General features: G+C 38.1%; 1 protein-coding gene across 1 annotated transcript in view; it reads right to left on the reverse strand.

Annotated features, from left to right (window-relative positions):
- Nucleotides 1-9061: 9061 nt before the first annotated feature.
- Nucleotides 9062-18730, reverse strand: part of LOC104624840 (chromosome unknown open reading frame, human C9orf85) — a 12620-nt gene continuing 2951 nt past the window's right edge. Inside the window, exons 2-4 of the mRNA XM_010292306.1 lie at nucleotides 13019-13125; nucleotides 10004-10117; nucleotides 9062-9239 (exon numbers count right to left, since the gene is read on the reverse strand). Of these exons, the coding sequence (XP_010290608.1) occupies nucleotides 9062-9239; nucleotides 10004-10117; nucleotides 13019-13125 (399 nt within the window). The remainder of the gene's footprint in view (nucleotides 9240-10003; nucleotides 10118-13018; nucleotides 13126-18730) is intronic.

Here is an 18730-nt window from a genome sequence, read left to right on the forward strand (position 1 = left end):
AACTCAAATGTCACTCAAAAATGATTCCAAATATCCAAATCCTAAATATCCAGCACCTTACAGGTATTTTTCCCCAGAGTCTTCAAATACCTAACTGATGAAGAATACATTGTTTTTTTAAAAAAATATAGATTCAGATATTTCTTTCAAGAAAAGAGTCACTTAGCATGTGTTTTACCCCACAGTGAATACAGCAACTAACTTTTAATGAGGGGCAAACATTTCATCAGATTGATTGGATCCCCATTTCTTATAAATTTTCTGCAGTCTGTGCCTAGAAAGGTCTGCACTGACATTTTACAATGATTTATATTTTTGGCACTCAGACCTGAGATTGCTGTAACACTGAGACAATTCAGAAAGCAAACTCGGTACATAAATATACTGGGTCTTGCTGGGATGGGGCTGAATCTCTCCACAGCAGCCCGTATGGTGCGGAGCTTTGCATTTGTGACCAAAACGGTGTTGCCAGCACACCCGTGTTTTGGCTGTTGTTGGATAGCACTCGTGAGAGTCAAGGCTCGCTCTCTTTCACATTCCGTCCCCCACCAAGAAGCAGGCCAGGGGCGGGCAGGGTGCGGGGAAGGGAACACAGTCGGGACAGCCAACCCGAATTGGCCAAAGGGATACCCTGTACCATATGACATCGTGCTCAGCAATAAATGCTGAGGGAAAGGTGAAGGAAGGGAGAACATTTGATGGTGTTTGTCTTCTCAAATAAGTTAAGCATGACGAAGCCCTGCTCTCCAGGGAGCGGCTAAACATCTGCCACCTGGGAAGTGGTGAGTGAATTCCTTTTTTTGCTTTGCCTGCATGTGCAGTTTTTTCTGCCTCTGTTACGCTGTCACTATTTCAATCCACAAGCCTCCTCGCCTGTCTTCTACTTTCTCCTGTGCCGCAGGAGAGGGGGATGAACAAGGTGCTGTGCGGGCGTTCGGCTGGCCCACACAGTCAATGAGCGGGTGCTTATTGAGGTGGAATTCAAGGCAGGAAGCCGAACCAACTCTTCTTCATCTGCTCTTGTTCTCCACTAACTGAAGAACAGAAGTTTTGTTGGCCCTGACACACACCTACTTTGAGACCCTGCCAGTTAGCAGCTCAGCAGTGCTCCTGAGAAGCTGCTGCTTAAAAAAATAAGTGTTCTGGGTGAGATGTCATTTGGTGGCAACACTTTTCATTTTCAGGCTTCTTTCTCTCTCAATCACTCTACACCAATTTTCCAAGACTTCTGAGGAAAATCACGAGCTGAGCTTAATACGTGAATGTGTAATTCTTGCTTTGGTGTGATTGATGTGTGGTTTGTGCAGTGGTGTTGTTTTTAAACTTAGATGACAGAGGGCCAGGGTACTGAATGAGCATGTTAGCACCGACTTCTGAAAATCTAATATTTGCCTGCTTGTGGTATTGCAGCTGCAGGTATGGAGGCCAAGCCGGGAAGCAAGGCCTTTTAAGCTTTCCCTAAAAGCAGACTCCAAATTAAAAGCAGAATTCCCAGCTCAGGTGTCCACACTTGATCCAAGCTCCTCTCCAGAGCAGACTTTGCTAGACGCGCAGGCCGTCCGCGCCGCAGCTCGCTGCACAGGTCGGGGGAGTCGGATGGAAGCTGGCCGGCCGCCTCCGGGGCGTGAAAGCAGAGCGCTTCGGAGATACCCAGCCGGGAGCCCTGAGGTCGCTGGTGGTTTTTACAGCCATGATCGCCACGCAGTGTGAAGCCAACGTCCAAGCCAACCTTTTCACTTTGTCACAGTGACACCTGGTGTTGTAAGGGAGCTTTTCCGAGAGAGAAACGGGAGGACGACAGTAAAAGCAGCACCAGAAGGGCTTGCATCTTTGCTCAGCTGTTCGCCGTACGTCACTGGCAAGCATATGTGCCGGTTTTTGATCACAAGGGTTTTTCAGCACCGTTTTCTTTGTTTCACATTTATTAAGTGAAAAAGAAAGTGCTAACTTCCTTTTTTTTTTTTTTTTTTACATTCTTAGTCTACACAAGATCATACCTCTCATTTGTACATCGCATCGTGTGTAGAAGTCACTCGGTGAGCAGCAAAATCAAATGGGTAAGGCAGCAGAGTAGAATGTAAGAGTTTTGGGTTCTGCTGCTAGTCTCTTGCTGGCCTTGTAGCTCCTGTGACCTCATGCATCTTCCCTAAGAAACTGATTTACGCAGTATTACTCCGGAACAGCAACTGCCACACAGATTTGAGGCCCTTAACAATAATGAGGTAGCAAAGCATTCCCGTAAATAAAAACACACACATTAAAAAAAACCCAACCCTCAGTCAAAATGAGTCAAATGTGACGCCCAGCGGACTGTCTTGATGTTAAATCAGTTAGGGAAAATATATTTAACCACCAATATAGTTTACTCAAGCTCCGTAAATCAAGCTCCCATGTAACACTGCTTACCTTTAGGATGGAGCGAAGCAGTGCCAGCTGCAGAACACCACGACTCGGATGTGGTGGTGTTAAAGTAGTAGCTTTGTGCAGAACAGAGCTACCCGCAACAGCGTAACGAATGTCAAACATAGCTTTAATGTGGGAAAAAAAGAGAGTAATGAAAAAGCCCATCAAATTACTGAGGTAAAGTTGTGGCAACTCTGTATTTTGTCACTGTGAAGGTCTAACTTCAGTTCCATGAAGACCATTCTTAATCTCAATTATTCTGTTTAGGTAATTTCCATCTAGGCCCCAGGAGAACAAGTGCATTACAGAATAGTTACTGCTCATGACAAAGTTTCATTTAAGTTTCTTTCATTTTCACCTAAAATTAAGATAACTGAAACAGCAACATGGTATTTCATTCATTGGAGCCTGCTTGTAAATCTCATTTAACATGCTAGGGGGCAATAAACACTAACTTGTTGTCAGGCTAAATAAGGTAAAGATGTAGGTTTATTGTTTGGATTAATTTCCATGCACATTGCAGTGACAGCTGGAGACTGTGAAGATGAAGAGAGGCAGTTGCAGGCTGTGTGAACCTCTGCATTTCCACACTCACAAGCTTGGTGCCGTTTATTTCAATTAGAAGCTTTCTTTCTTTTTTTTTTCCTTTTTTTTTTTTTTTTTTTCTCTTTCTCTACATGACGTTTTGGACAGACCTGGCTTGGGCACCCTGCCTGACACCCTCAGGTGTTTGGCAGAGACCCTTCCCTCCATTTAAAGACTAGAGGTATATACATTACCTTTCTTTCTGCCACACACTGTGTTCTCATTAGTGGCAAGCAAAATGTCTCTGCTCAGTGGGAGAACAATGCACGCTTTTAATTCCAGCCTCTATAGTAGAAAGAGGCCTGGACTGCCATGTGCTCGAAGTGGCAGGAGACAAGAATGCCCAACGGGATGCATTGCTGAAGTGTGCTGGGTGAGCGCTACGGTCCTTTTTTTGTCACAGCCACGCAGCTTGCTAATGTGGCTTTTTGAAGTAACTTAGCCATCATCTTTGTTTGGTCTCCACAGACCTTAGAGAGAAGTTCAGCTGTGAGGATGTGAAAGCAGCAACTAGCTGAATGTGGTGGTTCAAAATGTAATTCTTTCTTGATGCGGAGAGATCATAATGTCCGTACTACTCATACCCAAATGCAACCCAAGATAATGCAAAAACTGGAAAGAGTAAAAAACTTTCTACTGAAACACAGTAAAAACAATAGCTCTGAAATTCCAGTCACAGCATAGTTTTCAGATGGCTTAACCCTTCATGTAACACTTCCCTAAAATAGGAAGGTTTTGGCGTAACAGCATCAGTCTTGCTAGACATTTATGCCAAATTCCTTGTAGTCTTTTCAGAGCATAGGATTGCAGTTTTATAACCTAAAGAATATATTATGTCTTTTGTCCAAATAATGTAGGTGCAAGCTTGTTGCATTCTGGGAGGTTCCACCACTAACTTATAATAAGGAAGACTGAGCCACTACTGAAGAGTTATCATCCTTTGAGCACGAGATACTTGCCATTCCCAGAGAATGCTATGTCACACTTCCTCACATAGAATTTAGGAAACAGCAAGGCAAGTGCAAGGAGCATTTTGAAAAACTTGAGACTCAGAAATGCAAGCTGTCCTAAAAAGAGAGATTTCCAGTGAAATCAGGAACATGCATAATCCATATATTCTTTGTACAAAAATATGGTCTTCTGTCTTGCTTTTTTAAGAAAAATATTAAAATATTTGGTACTGCTTTCAAAGCACTTCTAGTAATGACCCTACACCAGACCCCTTTAACTTGTGTTTCTAAAGATATACATCAAAGGCAAATGAAAGTACAGATGCTACATATAGCTGAAATTCAGGTAGAATCTAACTCTGTTGGGTGTGGTTTTCAGCCCGTTTTCAGATCCTCAAATTCAAGCTTCTTATTGATGACTGAATTATCCTAACCCTATTACTACAAATAGTTGTTTTCTCACTGACTTCAGTAGGAAAAAGAGAGAACTCCAGTGTGATTTCACCTTAACTATTTTAGAGGTTCCAATAGGAAAATCTGCTATGTGAAATACGCCAAATATTTCATTTCTAGTCCATTACAGGTAATTTGTCTGGGAATGTGTCATCAGTCCCTAGATGGATCTATTATAGATCTAGTGTATTTTCAACAGTTTTGAGGTTTAGGAACCCTACTTTAAACACTCACTGTATGTGATGACAGCATGTATGCAGAGCACATACTTTCTCCCTCATACACAGCTTTGTCTTTTAACAGCTTTCAGATAAAAAGTAGGCAGAAGACTGAAGTGAAACAGATGCTGACAGTGTGCATGACCAGCTCCCTAAACATCTGATTAAGAATGTCTTCCCATGCATACATTCCCATACAAACCTTTCCTCATCGCCTCTGTAAGTCAGCCTGATGCCTCCTATAAGCAGAGGTAGTTACAATTGTATTTTCTATCAGCATCCGTTTGCTTGTGAGAACTCCTGAGCAAAGAAAACACAATTGTAGGGCCAGAGAGTTACAAGGTGGCTCAGATTTGACTACCTGCTGTATTTTGCTCTGTTTTCCTTGCTAATGCTACGATTTGCATCTCGGCATCCAAGTACATGCGCATTAGAGGGAGAAAAAAAGCCATCCTTTTCCTAATTAACCAGTAGTCCTACAAACCTTCACAGGATGGTATTATTTTAGTACTTTAGAGGAACACAGATTAATCAGTAGCCAAGAATAGAAGAGCCCAGCCCATGCAAAACTAGAAGTCAATCACTGGGCAATGCTTTTTGTATCACCTGATACTTCAAAACATTTGATGACAGGATATCTCAGAGATGCCTGTGAACTTTGAGAGAGATTATTAAGGAATTATGCTCGGAGGCAGCACTGTGTCCATACTGGAGTCTCCTCATGCTGCAAGGAATTCAGACTGTCCTAAGAAATCCTTATTTATGGGAATTTGGTATTCTGGAAACCTGTACAAGTCAACAATGACAAGTTCTGACAGCTCAAGCCTATGATAAGCATTTCCCCTTGTGAAGTGAGAATCATCTCGCATGTCTGCCAACAGTCCATTATCTAATTAATTACTGTCAATGTTGAGTCACACTAAGCAAGAACTGGTAACGCTCCTAAGGACAATCAGTTAAAAGGAATCCAACCATGTCAGCAGCATCACTGCATCTCCTTTATTCTTCAGATGACTAATTATTAACATCTGTCATTCTCTTCTTCAGTAATGCTGGGTAAGGCCCACAAGGTTCAGTTAAATTCCTGAAACCCCCCATCAGCCATCCTAGGTAGATCATTTAAATTGCATCTCAATATCCTACAGGCATGGTGGTATTATTATATCCTCTCTTTTGAAGTTTACAAACACAGATTCATTATTCTTTGTGAAAGAAGAGGAAGAAGCCTTTCAAAATCTCAGTTAGAAACTCCAAATACGCAACTACCCTAAAGCTTGTCTCAGAAATTTTTGATGACTTTTGACCTCCTTCCTTTCCTATGAAAAAAATATTTTCTCATCTATGTATGATTTTACTGAAGACGAAGGTTTAAAGGGGTTCTGCCCCTGCATAAGCCTCTGTTCAACAAGTTCTTCACAAAAAACCTCCGTTGTAATTTATAACTATTACTTGTCTTAGAAAAATAATCTTACTGTAATTGCAAATATATGCTAACTTCAGTCAAAATTAAACAAGAAAACTAAAATTGTTCCTTTTATTCCTGTTAGAGGTGTCGTCAGTAAAAGACAAACTCCTTTTTCCTATAATAGCAAATGTGCCCAAAGTCTGTTAGCAATTTTGCATGCTGACTCACAACCACCATTGTACATGGTTTTAGTTGCATGTATCTTTTAACTGCAGTTACAACCAAAGACAGAAAGCTTGCCAAAATCAAAAGCTGTCTTCAGACTAACTTTGACTAACACCAGCCAGCCACCACTGCAGCTGTGCTCACTCACAGCAAAGTTTCATCAATCGTAGTATCATCAACTGCCCACCTAAACTCTGAAGAGAGCATTAGCTGTGTGACATGAAAATGTTAACTTCAGAGGACTTTCCTTAATGTTTTGTGTTTTGTTGCTACACATTGCCCATCTGTGTGGCATTGCTCTTTCCCAGCACTGACAGCTTGTATCACCACTTTGGGAAGAGAGCCTTTCCCCTTATTTTCTCATTATACAGCTCCTGCCAGTTCCATGACACATTTTCCTATTGTTTCAGGATTTCCTCTCACCTTTGGGCAAAGGGCTAGGCCATTACCTAATTTTTCCAAGTGGAAGAACATTTCCCATACGTATGTCACTTTCAAAAGCCAGGTTCACTGTTGATGACACTCATGGTTTCCCCTTCAGAGAGACCCTTTCTGAAGCTAACTCCAGATTACTTATTAACTCCCTTCTACCACCTGGCCCGGTCATCTGCAGCATGTGTGGGGGATATTCCTTGTTCACTCTGTCTTTATTGACGTCAACTAGCAGGACAACAGGCGATGTCACACTAAGTCAGATGTCACTGCTGTCCTGTTGTGAGGACTTCTCTGTCAATGCAACATGACCTTCAGACCAATTTCCAGTCAATTCTAAACACACTAGACAACTTCCATTTCTGCCACTAAGCACCTCTTGCCCTTCTACAAATTCTAAACTTCGAAACTTATTGTTTTTCGTTAGTTGCAGTTAAGTGAAAGAACCAGTATATTTAGTCACAAAACTAGCGGTTTAGCTTATAAACAACACATTTATAGCGTGGGTGGAGAAAAGAGATGGGTTGTTTGGGTCATCATGACTGCAAACAACTATGTAATAACACCAGAAGGAAACAGAATACCACCCAAAGACTGGGTAAACTTTAGACTTTGTCTCAGTGAAAAGCTATAAAAGTCACGATGCATCATGGGAACAGAGAAGACCAGTACAACGTTTTTCAATCGTTTAGTGCTAGTGGTTATCACAAAACACTTAGCAAAAATGTGCCTATGCAAAAGACCTACATGTGACAGAAAAATTAAAATTAACTTAGGGAATCAAATTCTTCAATAGCAGAAGGGCAGCATGGAAAGGGAACAACAACAAAACCCACAAACACAAAAATGAAGAAGAAACCAAGCCGATTACTAGTCCTCAGAGATCATTACAAAAGCATGTTTTAGATATCAAGATACAAACTTAGACATAGTTTAGAAAAGGTAAAAGGTTTTTTTTGTACCATACAAAAGTGAAAGACAAATCCAAATAAATAAAAAATAATGAAAGAAAAAACTTATTGCTAAGGCCTTAGTCACAGTGACAAGCACCTACACAATCAAGAAAAAACAGTAAGAGCTCACTGTTCCATGGCTGATTACAAGAATTTTGCTGTTCCCTGTCATTGTCAATACTAAATAATAAAGTTACTCTTTAAATCGTAACAGTTTCTAGGCTATTAACTGCTGAGTGTCTTAGTACCCCACAACTTGGCAACTAGATTTTTTTTTAAATTAAGGTCAACTACAGCAGCCACAGGGTGGCTATCTCTACTCAAAGGATAAAGTTTCAGTATCTCCACCATGGAGAGAGGTGTGGAATAATCCCAGAGCTGAAGTCCCTCACAGTTCATTTGAAGAAGGTAGCTCTGGAGTTAAATTTTTCTGTCCCCTCTACTGCAAATCTGGCAGAACCCCAAAGCAGATGTGTAGCTGTTACGTGGTTAGTAATGGCACAGTAAATTGTCATAGGTTAAACCATTTTATTACTAGGAAGTACTTCTTCAGCTTTATTTACAGAGGCAGCAGACAATACATTAGAAATAAAACCATCCTGAATCCTGTAAAAGTTACTGAAAACTCAGTTAAATCCTAGAGCTTATTCTACATTGAAATAACCCCTAGAAAGAACTGAAAATCGGGAAGACACTGACTACATAAGCATCACTACACAAGTGTTTTCATATCCAAGCAAACTACATTATATCTGCAGTCAAATGAAATGAAAGCATGAGACCTGTTATGAGAAATTCTAAAAAGTCTTCATTCTTTTTTTCCTTTTCAAAACATTGGTAGTAACAAGGTTACAAATTTGTAATGCATACTTATATATGGTAAATAAGCATTAACTGCTCATGAACTCTACGGGTGATGGCATTTAGGCTCTCTTTTTTTCCCCAGAGAAGAAACAACAGGCATAAGGGTAATGACCACTTTGTATTTTGACCCTATTTGGAAACTCACTGACAGAAGTCACAAGTTTTTCTTTCAGCAAACTACTACAGCTGGTTTAGCTCTTCCTTTTTATGACAAGACTCTGTATTTATTCTAGACTTTAATGTAGCTTTCCAAGTGGCAATACAACAGTCGTGCAATACTGAATTTGGAACAATTACACAAAGAGGTTTTATTCCAGAGAAACAGGAAGTTGTTACATGTATGCGAGAAATAAATATGCTTAAAGACTCAATTTCTGAATCTTCTCACAAGAAATTATGCTCTTAATATGAAACAATATTTACTTATACAAAAGCCCCAACAAGTGTCATAATACACGTTGCCAACATCTATACGCAAGCACCTTAGATGTCAAATCAGGTTTTCAGAGCATTAAGGCAAGCACTGGTTTGCGACTTTTGATTGCATGTAGTCTCTCCTATAAACTCAACTGTTTAGATTGCCGTCCTTTCAAAACTCATACTTTTAAAATGTTCTTCAAGCACATCAGAATCTTCATCGTTGTCTGTACTGCCAAAGTTTGTATCAAAATCCAGCTCGTCCTCCAAAGCACTGGTCTCTTGGCCATTTTTAACAGTCACACTCTCAGTTCTGTCTTGTCCTTTATCAATCCTGCAGAAAGCAAGAGGATATTATCACCGCTCTCTTTTGGAATTTATTTTTCTTTTAAAAAAGAATGGGATGGAGGGTAGAATATTCTCCTGGGGATGGAAGGGGGTGGGAGCTGGGGAGGAGAAGGAGACGGACAATAATCTGAAGTTACTTTCATGTCGAATAGGAAAGATGTAAAAGACAGTAAAGGAAAAAGAATCAGTGAATAAAAAATAAAGAAATAAATGAGCAGTTTGACCAACCAACTGCTGGCCAGTTGTCACAAACTATTGAGCATCCCATATTAATTTACAAAAGAGAACTTTAGTAGAAGAATAAAAAAACCAAAAGCCTGATAAATATGTTGCAGTAACTGTGCTCAATATCAGCTCGTTTAGTTTTTCTGTTCACTAGTAACTGAATCATGAAATGCCAGACAAAATGCAAACAGTAAATTGGCTTATGCATATTTTATGATGCTTTATACTGAAATTCATTTTGAGTGCTTTGTTCCTAAGGAAAATATGCAATTTACCCTTTAGTATCAAAATAAAGTGTCTAATCCAAGTAAGAATTTTTTCGGCCCAGGCTCGCTAACATCAATAGGCATTTTATCCCTAGTTTCAGCAGAAGAAAGTGAGGGTAATGACTCCTACTGATTCCTGTCAGGATTATTCAGAATATGGTGTAAAGTACAACAGCTTGTTGGCAGTTTCCAAACAAGCTTTATTAAAAGGGGAAGAAACAGTGCAGTACTGAAACTGTGTAACCTATGAGCTACTTACGGAATTACTATTTCTTCTTCTTTTCCACATTTAGCACAAACTTCTAGTTTACTAGCACATGGTCGACAAATAATATGGTAAGGATCTTTTACAGTCTTCTGGAGGCACTTCACACTATGAAGAGAAAGAAAACATGATGAAGAAAATATTTATGGGCACTTATTAAAAATTCTGTCTTCAAAGACAATGTAAACATACTCTTCAAAAAAGGATAACAGCATGTTATAGGCCAGTTTCATATGAAACAATTGGTGTTTTAACAAGCAGCACTATCAAAATCATTGCCTGTCTTCCCTCTCCTTTAACTTCTTCAGGAAGAATTATTAAAAGAACTGAAGGAGAAACATAAAATCAAGAATTTTTATATTTAGAAGTTGACAAAAGAAATCTTTTCATTCATTTGAGTAGGTAGTTTTACTTTAAAAGCTGCATAATTTCTTCTTCTGGTTTCATGATAAAATAAAAATATGGTATAAAAAGGTGCATGCATTCTACAAATAGAAAGCTTTCAACTCAAACACTACAATGTCTTCCTCTTGAACTCCTCAGAGTATAATCAAAGCTTTCTATGAACACAAGCCTGCATGGAACTGTATTCTGAACAAACCCAACCTTATTATGTAAAGGTTTTTGGGTATTCTTTTTCAAGATATGATAAAACTCTGTAGATTGTCATATTTAAAATGCTATAGCTTAACATAATTCAGCTGACACTTCTAAAGCCTTGTGTTTTTGGAGAAGAGAACCTGGAACTATGTAACCTATGTAATGCAGCTGTCCTAAAAGTTATTCTTTCTTGGTTCCTCAGGCACTCAGAAGTCTGTCAAGAAAGATTTAGCATACAGTTCTGAACAGCGGATTTGCAGACTTGGCTAAAATAGGCTAAAGAAAAATATCAAGTGTTTTTGCATGCCTTATAAAGAAAGATGCGCTAACTAGCATCTAGTGAAACAGAACTTTTCCTTGCTTTCTCAAATGCCATTCTTAAGCACTACCGCCTTCTCCCTACTACCTTCATCTAGGCTCTGCTGAGCTTTCATTATTAAGATATGCACATCTAATTTCTTAAGAAGCTGTAAAATCACAAGAATTGCCGCAGGACACATTTGACAAAAGCAAAGTCTGAACTGCCTAGTGTTTCTGGTCCCTCTCCTCCAGTTAAATCCCACACTTAGATGCCATATGGATGGAAATACCTACTTAGTTTTTTTTTTCTTTCTTCTATGTTCAGTTGCATTAGTATTAAAAAATGCCTACAGTTCTTCCCAGCCGTGTCACACCAAACAGGGCCACTATCAATGAAAGGTGAATAGACTTTTTTTTTTTACAGAGTTTAATTTGTAATAAATAAATACTTGAAATAAAAGTAAAGAATGGATAACTTGTAGTTGTACTAGCAATCATAATTTTGAAGGTGTTAAAAAACTAAAAATACGCTGAGGTACAGATAAGTCCTCCATTCCCATCGTCTGTGACATGAAGAATTCATTTTTTACCACGTAGTCACATCTCTAATGTCTATAGTGTGTTTACTACACCTAGAAGCTTCACTCATTGAGTACATTCATGATCTTGTCCTTTCAGAACAGTGGCCCACTCAGCCATTGTACTCCTGTAGGCTGGGCTAGAAACCACCACCTGTAGAGCTAGAATGGTCTGCAGGCCAATTTACTTACTCAAAACTGAAAACATCACATATTCTGTCATAAGCAGCTTTTTTTATTTCCAATGCTTCTCTGATTTACATGCTTTTTTGCCTGATTTTTTTCCTTTGGGGGTAGGCAGAGAAAAGGCAAAGGAACCAGATCCACCACTACATGATTTGTTACAGCTCATTACTTTTAAACAGGTTGCACATAGTCATTTGAGAAAAGAGTGAAAAAAAGACAAATTCCAACTTTATCCAGGGTAAATAGAACCCAGATGTTTAATTTGAGAACCAGTGAGACTTCTACCTAATCTTTTTTTTTATATGAAAGGGTAAAATTGTTTACTAAACCCAAAATATTTGTTTCATATGGTTTCATATTAAAAAGTAAAACTTTTCACAAGTGAGGGATATAGTATGAACAAACACTCCTTCTCTTTTAATCCACTAAAAATCAAAATAAAATATACTGTCATTCAGGGAACTGAATACATACATTTACAAAATCTCTTCAAGCAGTGCATAAGTATTTCAGAAGGATATAACTGAGAACAACACACAAACGCAGAGCAAACTATTGTAACAAAACGGGCTGTATCATACACCACAGCCCAGCTGTAGTTGCTTTTCAACATTTCATTGTTGAAACACTGTGTCTGCAGCCACAGAGGTAAGGACCTCTGCAGCTGAGCAAGTAAGAAGGAAGCAGAGCGTATCCACTTCAGAAAATTAACCTATCACAACCTAGAAATTATTTTAAGATATTTATCACCTTTGTTATGTACTTACCCAAAAACACCTAATCCAGAACTGTATGCAAACTATCATTTAGTATTTAGGATTACAGTTTCATACACAAAAAGAAAGAACATACTAAGAGGTAATGAAATGCATGTATTGCAAACAGTTTGTAAAAACTGAGGCCTCGGTAATGCTGCGAACAGTGTTGCTGATGAGTTTTGATATGATACAAAATTAAAGCCTTCCTCTCCCCATTTCTCTATTAGATAGTCCTGGTGTACTACAAAAGCTAAGAGATGTTCAGATTTCTCTAGTACTGACTTCCAAGGAGGCCTTGGAAAATTGTGTTGCAACTGATTCAGATTTGTTCAGGAGGACACAGTTCAAGCATTTCAACAGCGAAGAGGGAAGCAGTTGCTTTTCCACTGCATTTTCTTTGCAAAAGTTTAAGATAAAAGACTAATGAATTAGAAAATTAACACTGCATATATATTGTCATTGCAGACACCAAATTTGAAGAATTCATATAGTAGCAGCTACTACTTGTGAGTTTCCAAAACTAGAATATTTTCCAAAAAGTTTACAAACCACACTATCAGTGATTAACGCAAAGTGTCTTAACTCACCATTTTTTAGGTTTTGATAGTAGTTTGTACTTGCTGAATTTTACCCGCCACTCCAAGATACCTTTGCAATGCTGACACACTCCATCATGAAGCTTAGCATTTATTTTCTGAATAAAAAAAATTAAAATAAGAATACATTGAAGATTCCCTACTTTTACAAGTATAATCTTGCTTAGAAAGCATTTCTACACATCATGTTATTAATACAGTATTTAGAAATATGTTTGTTTAATATTAACATCAGCATTGCGTACATATTTACTGCTAGCAATTTTCTTCCATGGAAAGAGGGCTGAGGTAGTCTTTTACCTTGAGTCTTCATTACTATCATAATTTTAATATTGCTAATAATAGTACTTATTTTTGTTATAATAGATTGTTACAGATACTTTATTTTTATTTTAATCTCTAGAGATTTTACACAACAGATGTAAGTAGGAGCGAGCCCTGAAATATGCGGGTTTTATCCAAAGAAGATACAAATTCACAAGACTTAACATTTAACTTATTATTGCTCAAGCTACCATTATACTACATACTTTAAGTAAGTAGTCTCAGGATTTTTCTCAGATCACAGTAAAGTAGAATCCACACATTATTTGCAGTCAAATCTCTTTCATCATAATTTCCTTTATGAAAAAGCAGTACACTTTTGCTCTCAGTATCTAAGATAAAATTGTCAAAATGGTCATTTAAACTATGGTATATTTTGAAGACAATGCAAAGTTAAACCTTAAGATCTTCTACAACATTTTGTGTTTAGTTTGCTCAGGGATACAAAATGTTGACTGCCCAGTACTATTTGCACAAAAGAAGTCATTCTGAGATGGGAAATAATACCAAACCACACTGTTACCTTAATAACAAGCAACAGGTACCTGTACATTCAATCGACTTTTATTTCTTCTCTAAAAATGACAGCAGTAATTTTATCTTTCATACAGTTGTGTGCATTCATTCAGAACTTTAAAAATAGAAATTTCACAATTTAAAAAAATGCATATAGCAAAAAAAAAAAATCTATTGTGCCTTTTTAAAGACTGCTTAAAAATGGCTACTGTACCAAATTTACATTATTAACATGGTCTAAACCACATCTATTTCTCAGAATAGCTAAAAGTTCATTGGAACAGATTCTGTATTAACTGGGATTAGAGTTTATGTTATTCTTTTACAAATAAACTGAAAAGTTATTCTATGCATACAGCAGCTTCTGAAGTAATTTCCTATTTTTATGACCCACAAGTGCTTCTTACTAATCCACAAAGTTCTGCTTCAATCCACTAGACAAAAGAACAAGCCTAGTTTTAAAAATACAGTAAATTATTCTGAAAAATATATGTGGCAGAGGAAATGCTACTTACAAGTGAGACTATACTATGGGACTTGTTTTCCTTTGTTTCCATTTTTACTAAACGTATGCTATTCAGTATGAGTTTTCCCATGGTGCAGTTAATTGAAGGTGTGGTGGGTTTTGGTTCAGTTAAAAGACATTAAACTTCTTTTCAAATAAGCAAATACAGACTTGACATGTTTAAAAAAAAAAGAAAGAAAGAAACAAGGTTTTGCAGAATGTTTGAATATTGAATACAGAAAGCTGTGGTTAGGATGTCAGCCGTGCATTATGAATTAAACACTCTAAGAAACACAAGTATTTCGCCTATGTGGAAACTTTCTGAGAGAAGAAAATCATTGGTAAATTCTCAGCAGATATCTGTTGAAGGTCTGGCAATTCAAACTGCTGTCAGCATGGACTGTGTTCATTCTTTCAAAATTCATGCGATTTGAAGATAAGCCTTCTTTTCAGTGCTTGACTAGCACAAAGTAAGGCTCCAAATAGTATGGTCTGAAAAAGCTTCTAATAACCTGCAAATTAGTCTGAACTTCCCAGTTCTCCCTCTCTTCTCTCCTGATCTGCATTAATTAGTAATGCAGGAGGGGAGAAAGACACAAACACTGTAATTTGTATTCCCAGGTGTTCTTTATTGTGATCAACTATTTTTAGTATTGCTAAGGCAGAACCTAATAAACGACAAAAGACTGCAATAGTTTAAGCTGAAGATCACTAGTTGTCTTTCCAAAGGGAGTTAGCTTCCTTGATGAAAACTACCTCGTTTCCAGTAATACATCCTGACATAATGGCTAGGCACAGGAGCCCCAGCAATTCGTAATACACTTGGAATGCAACAGGCCACACTCAGGACTGTATGGGGCATAAACAGTGCAGAAGAACAAAATAGGAACTACTTTCACCTCTCATCTGAAGGAACTCCAAAGTTTGTTGAACAGGCAGCCTATTACATATTCTGCTAAACATTAGCTATGGAACAAGGAACTATGTACAATTATTATTAATAGAGCTTTATAAAGCTCTCCCCCCTCCCAATATGCTTATCATCTGGCTCCAGAATAAAAAACAATCATACAGTGATGAATTTCTTTTTTATTTTTTATCAGCCAAACTAAACCGCAGACCATCCCAAATTCCAAAGATGCCTTTTCATGTTACTCATAGTATAGATCTTTGCATGAAAATACCACCTCATAGCAAAGCCAAGAGACCAAGACTATATTATTGGGACTTCACCTTTGCTTTGAACAACAAAGGCCTCCATCTTATCTGATGACCTCATCGCAAAGATTAGCCCTCCCTCTATATTAACACATTGTTTCACCACTAAAAAAGGTCTTTACAAGATAAGTAACGCACAAGAAACTCTAAAGTAAAGTAAAGTTAATGTAATTCACTTGCACAGCAGCAATCACAGTATCCACATAAAGGCAACGAATCTCTATCAGAGCTGGTCTGTGTATTTAGATTACTTGTCCACAGTCACATTTGAACTGTTCGTTTTCTTGTTGTGATCGACACTTTCAAATATCCAGTGCAAAGATAAAGAACATGGACCAAAATGCTGTCTAAGAGTCTTTTGACAAATAATTTTGTAGCTATGAAGATCATATTTATGTGTAACTTAAGATCCTGATCCAGGCATAAAGATTCTTGGACTTTTCAACCTAGTCACCTGTAGGACCACAAATCTTACACAGCAACTCAAAGAAACCACGTGGTAACTGCTCAGAAGGTAGCAATTGCAAGAAAGACAACAGCTTTTAAGTTCTAACTTCCTCCTTCTAACAGGCACATGTACAGCACAGTCTCTTCCCCCGTTTCAGCAATTTCCTGTATTTTTTACTCAATGTTGGCACTTCAAGTATGGGGTGGTATAGTTAATCATTGGCTCAGCAAATCTGAATATAAGAGAGACTATGACCCTACAATCCTTCTACCAGGCTGTTGATTTAGAAAGTCAACAGACAATGATGGATTGATGTAAAAACAGCAAGCAGGGAGATTCACAGTTTAACCTTGACTTGTGTTTGCCTTCTAAGTTTATTTTGCTCAGAAAAAATGCTTGATATTTAAATGTTACTACTACGAAAACAAGTTGATAATTTACTGTGGTTTTTGACACTAATTTCAACATTTCCTTTGACAAAAAAAGTATCATATCACTTTCAAAAGCAACACAGACTTGAAGAAGCAAAGAAAGATGTCCCTAGTTAAAGATTTGGACAAGCTGTTTTTTGCAGATTTTTGAAATCACCAAAGAACACATGAGAGTAAGTTCTCCTAACAGACTGGAAGAGAAAAACTTTCCTGCTATCTCAGTTCCCAGTCAGAATGGGGAAGTTATTACTTAAAGCAAAGAAATTCCTCTGCTGCTTACTTTTCCTGTTAATATTCACTTTTAAAATATATTTTGTACATTGTTTAAACTTTCATATATTCATATTTTCTTCCTTTTGCCCATTTAATAGCTTGTTTTCCTTTAAGGGTACAAGAAACCCAAGAAACCACACTAAGACCTAAACAAGGTTTGTCAACTTCATTATTCCTTTCTAACTTTTCTACCCAGCTTTTACGCAGGTAGTTAGCTCTCATTCACAAAGGGGTGGTAGTGCTTATGGTCTAAAATGGATTTTTTGGTGTGAGAACTACTCTGATAGGTTAGATTCTGCTTCTGTCACAGCAGTTTCTTTATTTATTTGCTTTTACGCTCATTTCCCTGCTTTAGTCAATAGGTCTTTCCTCTTCTCTTTTGCCATACTTCCCTCCAAGGACAAGTGCAACTCATCCAGTGCTTACAGTATGTCTACATATTCTCCAAAGAAATTACAGTTATGCAATACAGACATACATAAACAGTCTTAAAGTACACAGTCACAACATATTCCATGTGCATATTGTATACACACTGTCAGGTCAACTGCATTAACAAAACAGCATCCTCTGTATGTTCATGTAACCCAATATTAAATCATTTAACAACCCGCCAAAAGCAGTTCAGAATGTATTAAAGTAAACACATGCTCCTACACCTACTAACTTGGTACACAAAATAACCTCTAGCTTATGCTAGCATTAAAGCACTCACAAGCAAGATGTAATGACTGGGTTTCAAAGAAGCCTCACTGTATCTATAGAAGTTTCTAATTATGGGTGAACCTATGGGTATTTTAATTTACTCTACTGAAAGCAGACTCCTACTATTGAGCACACATCAGTGGTCTATTCTGGTGTAAATGAATGCAATGTCAATGCCATCCATAAGCTTCCTTGTCAGAAGCACAAGTGATACTGCTTCAACCAACAAGGCTGAATGCAGCATTTCTGAATAACTACACTTCTCCACAAAGCAAAACTCCACAGGATCTCTAGTGCACGACTTCAAAGCGGTTAGAGTAGATCAGTGCAGACTAACAAACATGAAACTGTGATACGAGACATCAGCTCTTCAGGGTTCTAATACGTATTTCACAGGCTGAAATCAAGTCCCTCAAAGAGCTTCACTTGGTCATGTATTTTATCAGTATTACTTTAAATTCTGTTTTCTACACAAGAGATTTTCTCATCTCTTTCTAAAAAGAGGTATACTTAACATTTTAACCAAAGCCTTGAGGTCTTCCTTACATCCATACTGGCTACGTATGGATGGCTAAATAGCTTGCATTTAAGACCCTTTATTGATCTGGACTTTAAAACACATGAAATCAAAAGCTTTCACTAAGCCAAATTCCAAATGGCCATCTTGGAGATCAAGATGTTTACCTTTTTTCAGATCAGTGACCATGGATCTGAAAACATGCAAGTAACGAGCAAGACACTGTACACACTTGGAAGAACCAACAGTCAACTCCCATCTTCTTCCCCACAAAGAACTGAACACACACATGGCTTGCGTGCTCCCTCCCTCTCTCTCTCCCCAACCCCATTCCCTCCAAGTTAGGTTAGAGTCCAGAACAGGCATTATGCTTGCTCCTCTTCTCCCTACATGAAAGGCTATAACCCAGGCCTGAATGCACTTCCAAACCCAGAATAACAGGGGTGGCTAGAGAGTAGACTTTAGCCTACCAAGCTACTCTGTGTTGCAGCAAGAACAGAAACAAAACAAACTCCAGTACTGTTATCTGACAATTCCAGCTGGCTACTGGTTTATCTGTATCTCCCCTCTAAGCTTCAAGTCACAATCACTGACTCAGCATTTAAGCTCTCTATCCACCTGTTCTGTTCCTACTGCCTTCCCACAGTCTTGACCAGTGTCTCCATCGAAACAGGTTACTTATCCATAGAGCCAGCTGAAGAAGTAGCTGATGTCAACACTATGGTAAAGCTGGGGTTCAGTGTTAATAACCTCTGAAATGTAGGGA

Source organism: Phaethon lepturus, unplaced genomic scaffold (genome assembly GCF_000687285.1).
Source record: "Phaethon lepturus isolate BGI_N335 unplaced genomic scaffold, ASM68728v1 scaffold25598, whole genome shotgun sequence".
In the NCBI taxonomy this organism is placed as follows: Eukaryota; Metazoa; Chordata; class Aves; order Phaethontiformes; family Phaethontidae; genus Phaethon; species Phaethon lepturus.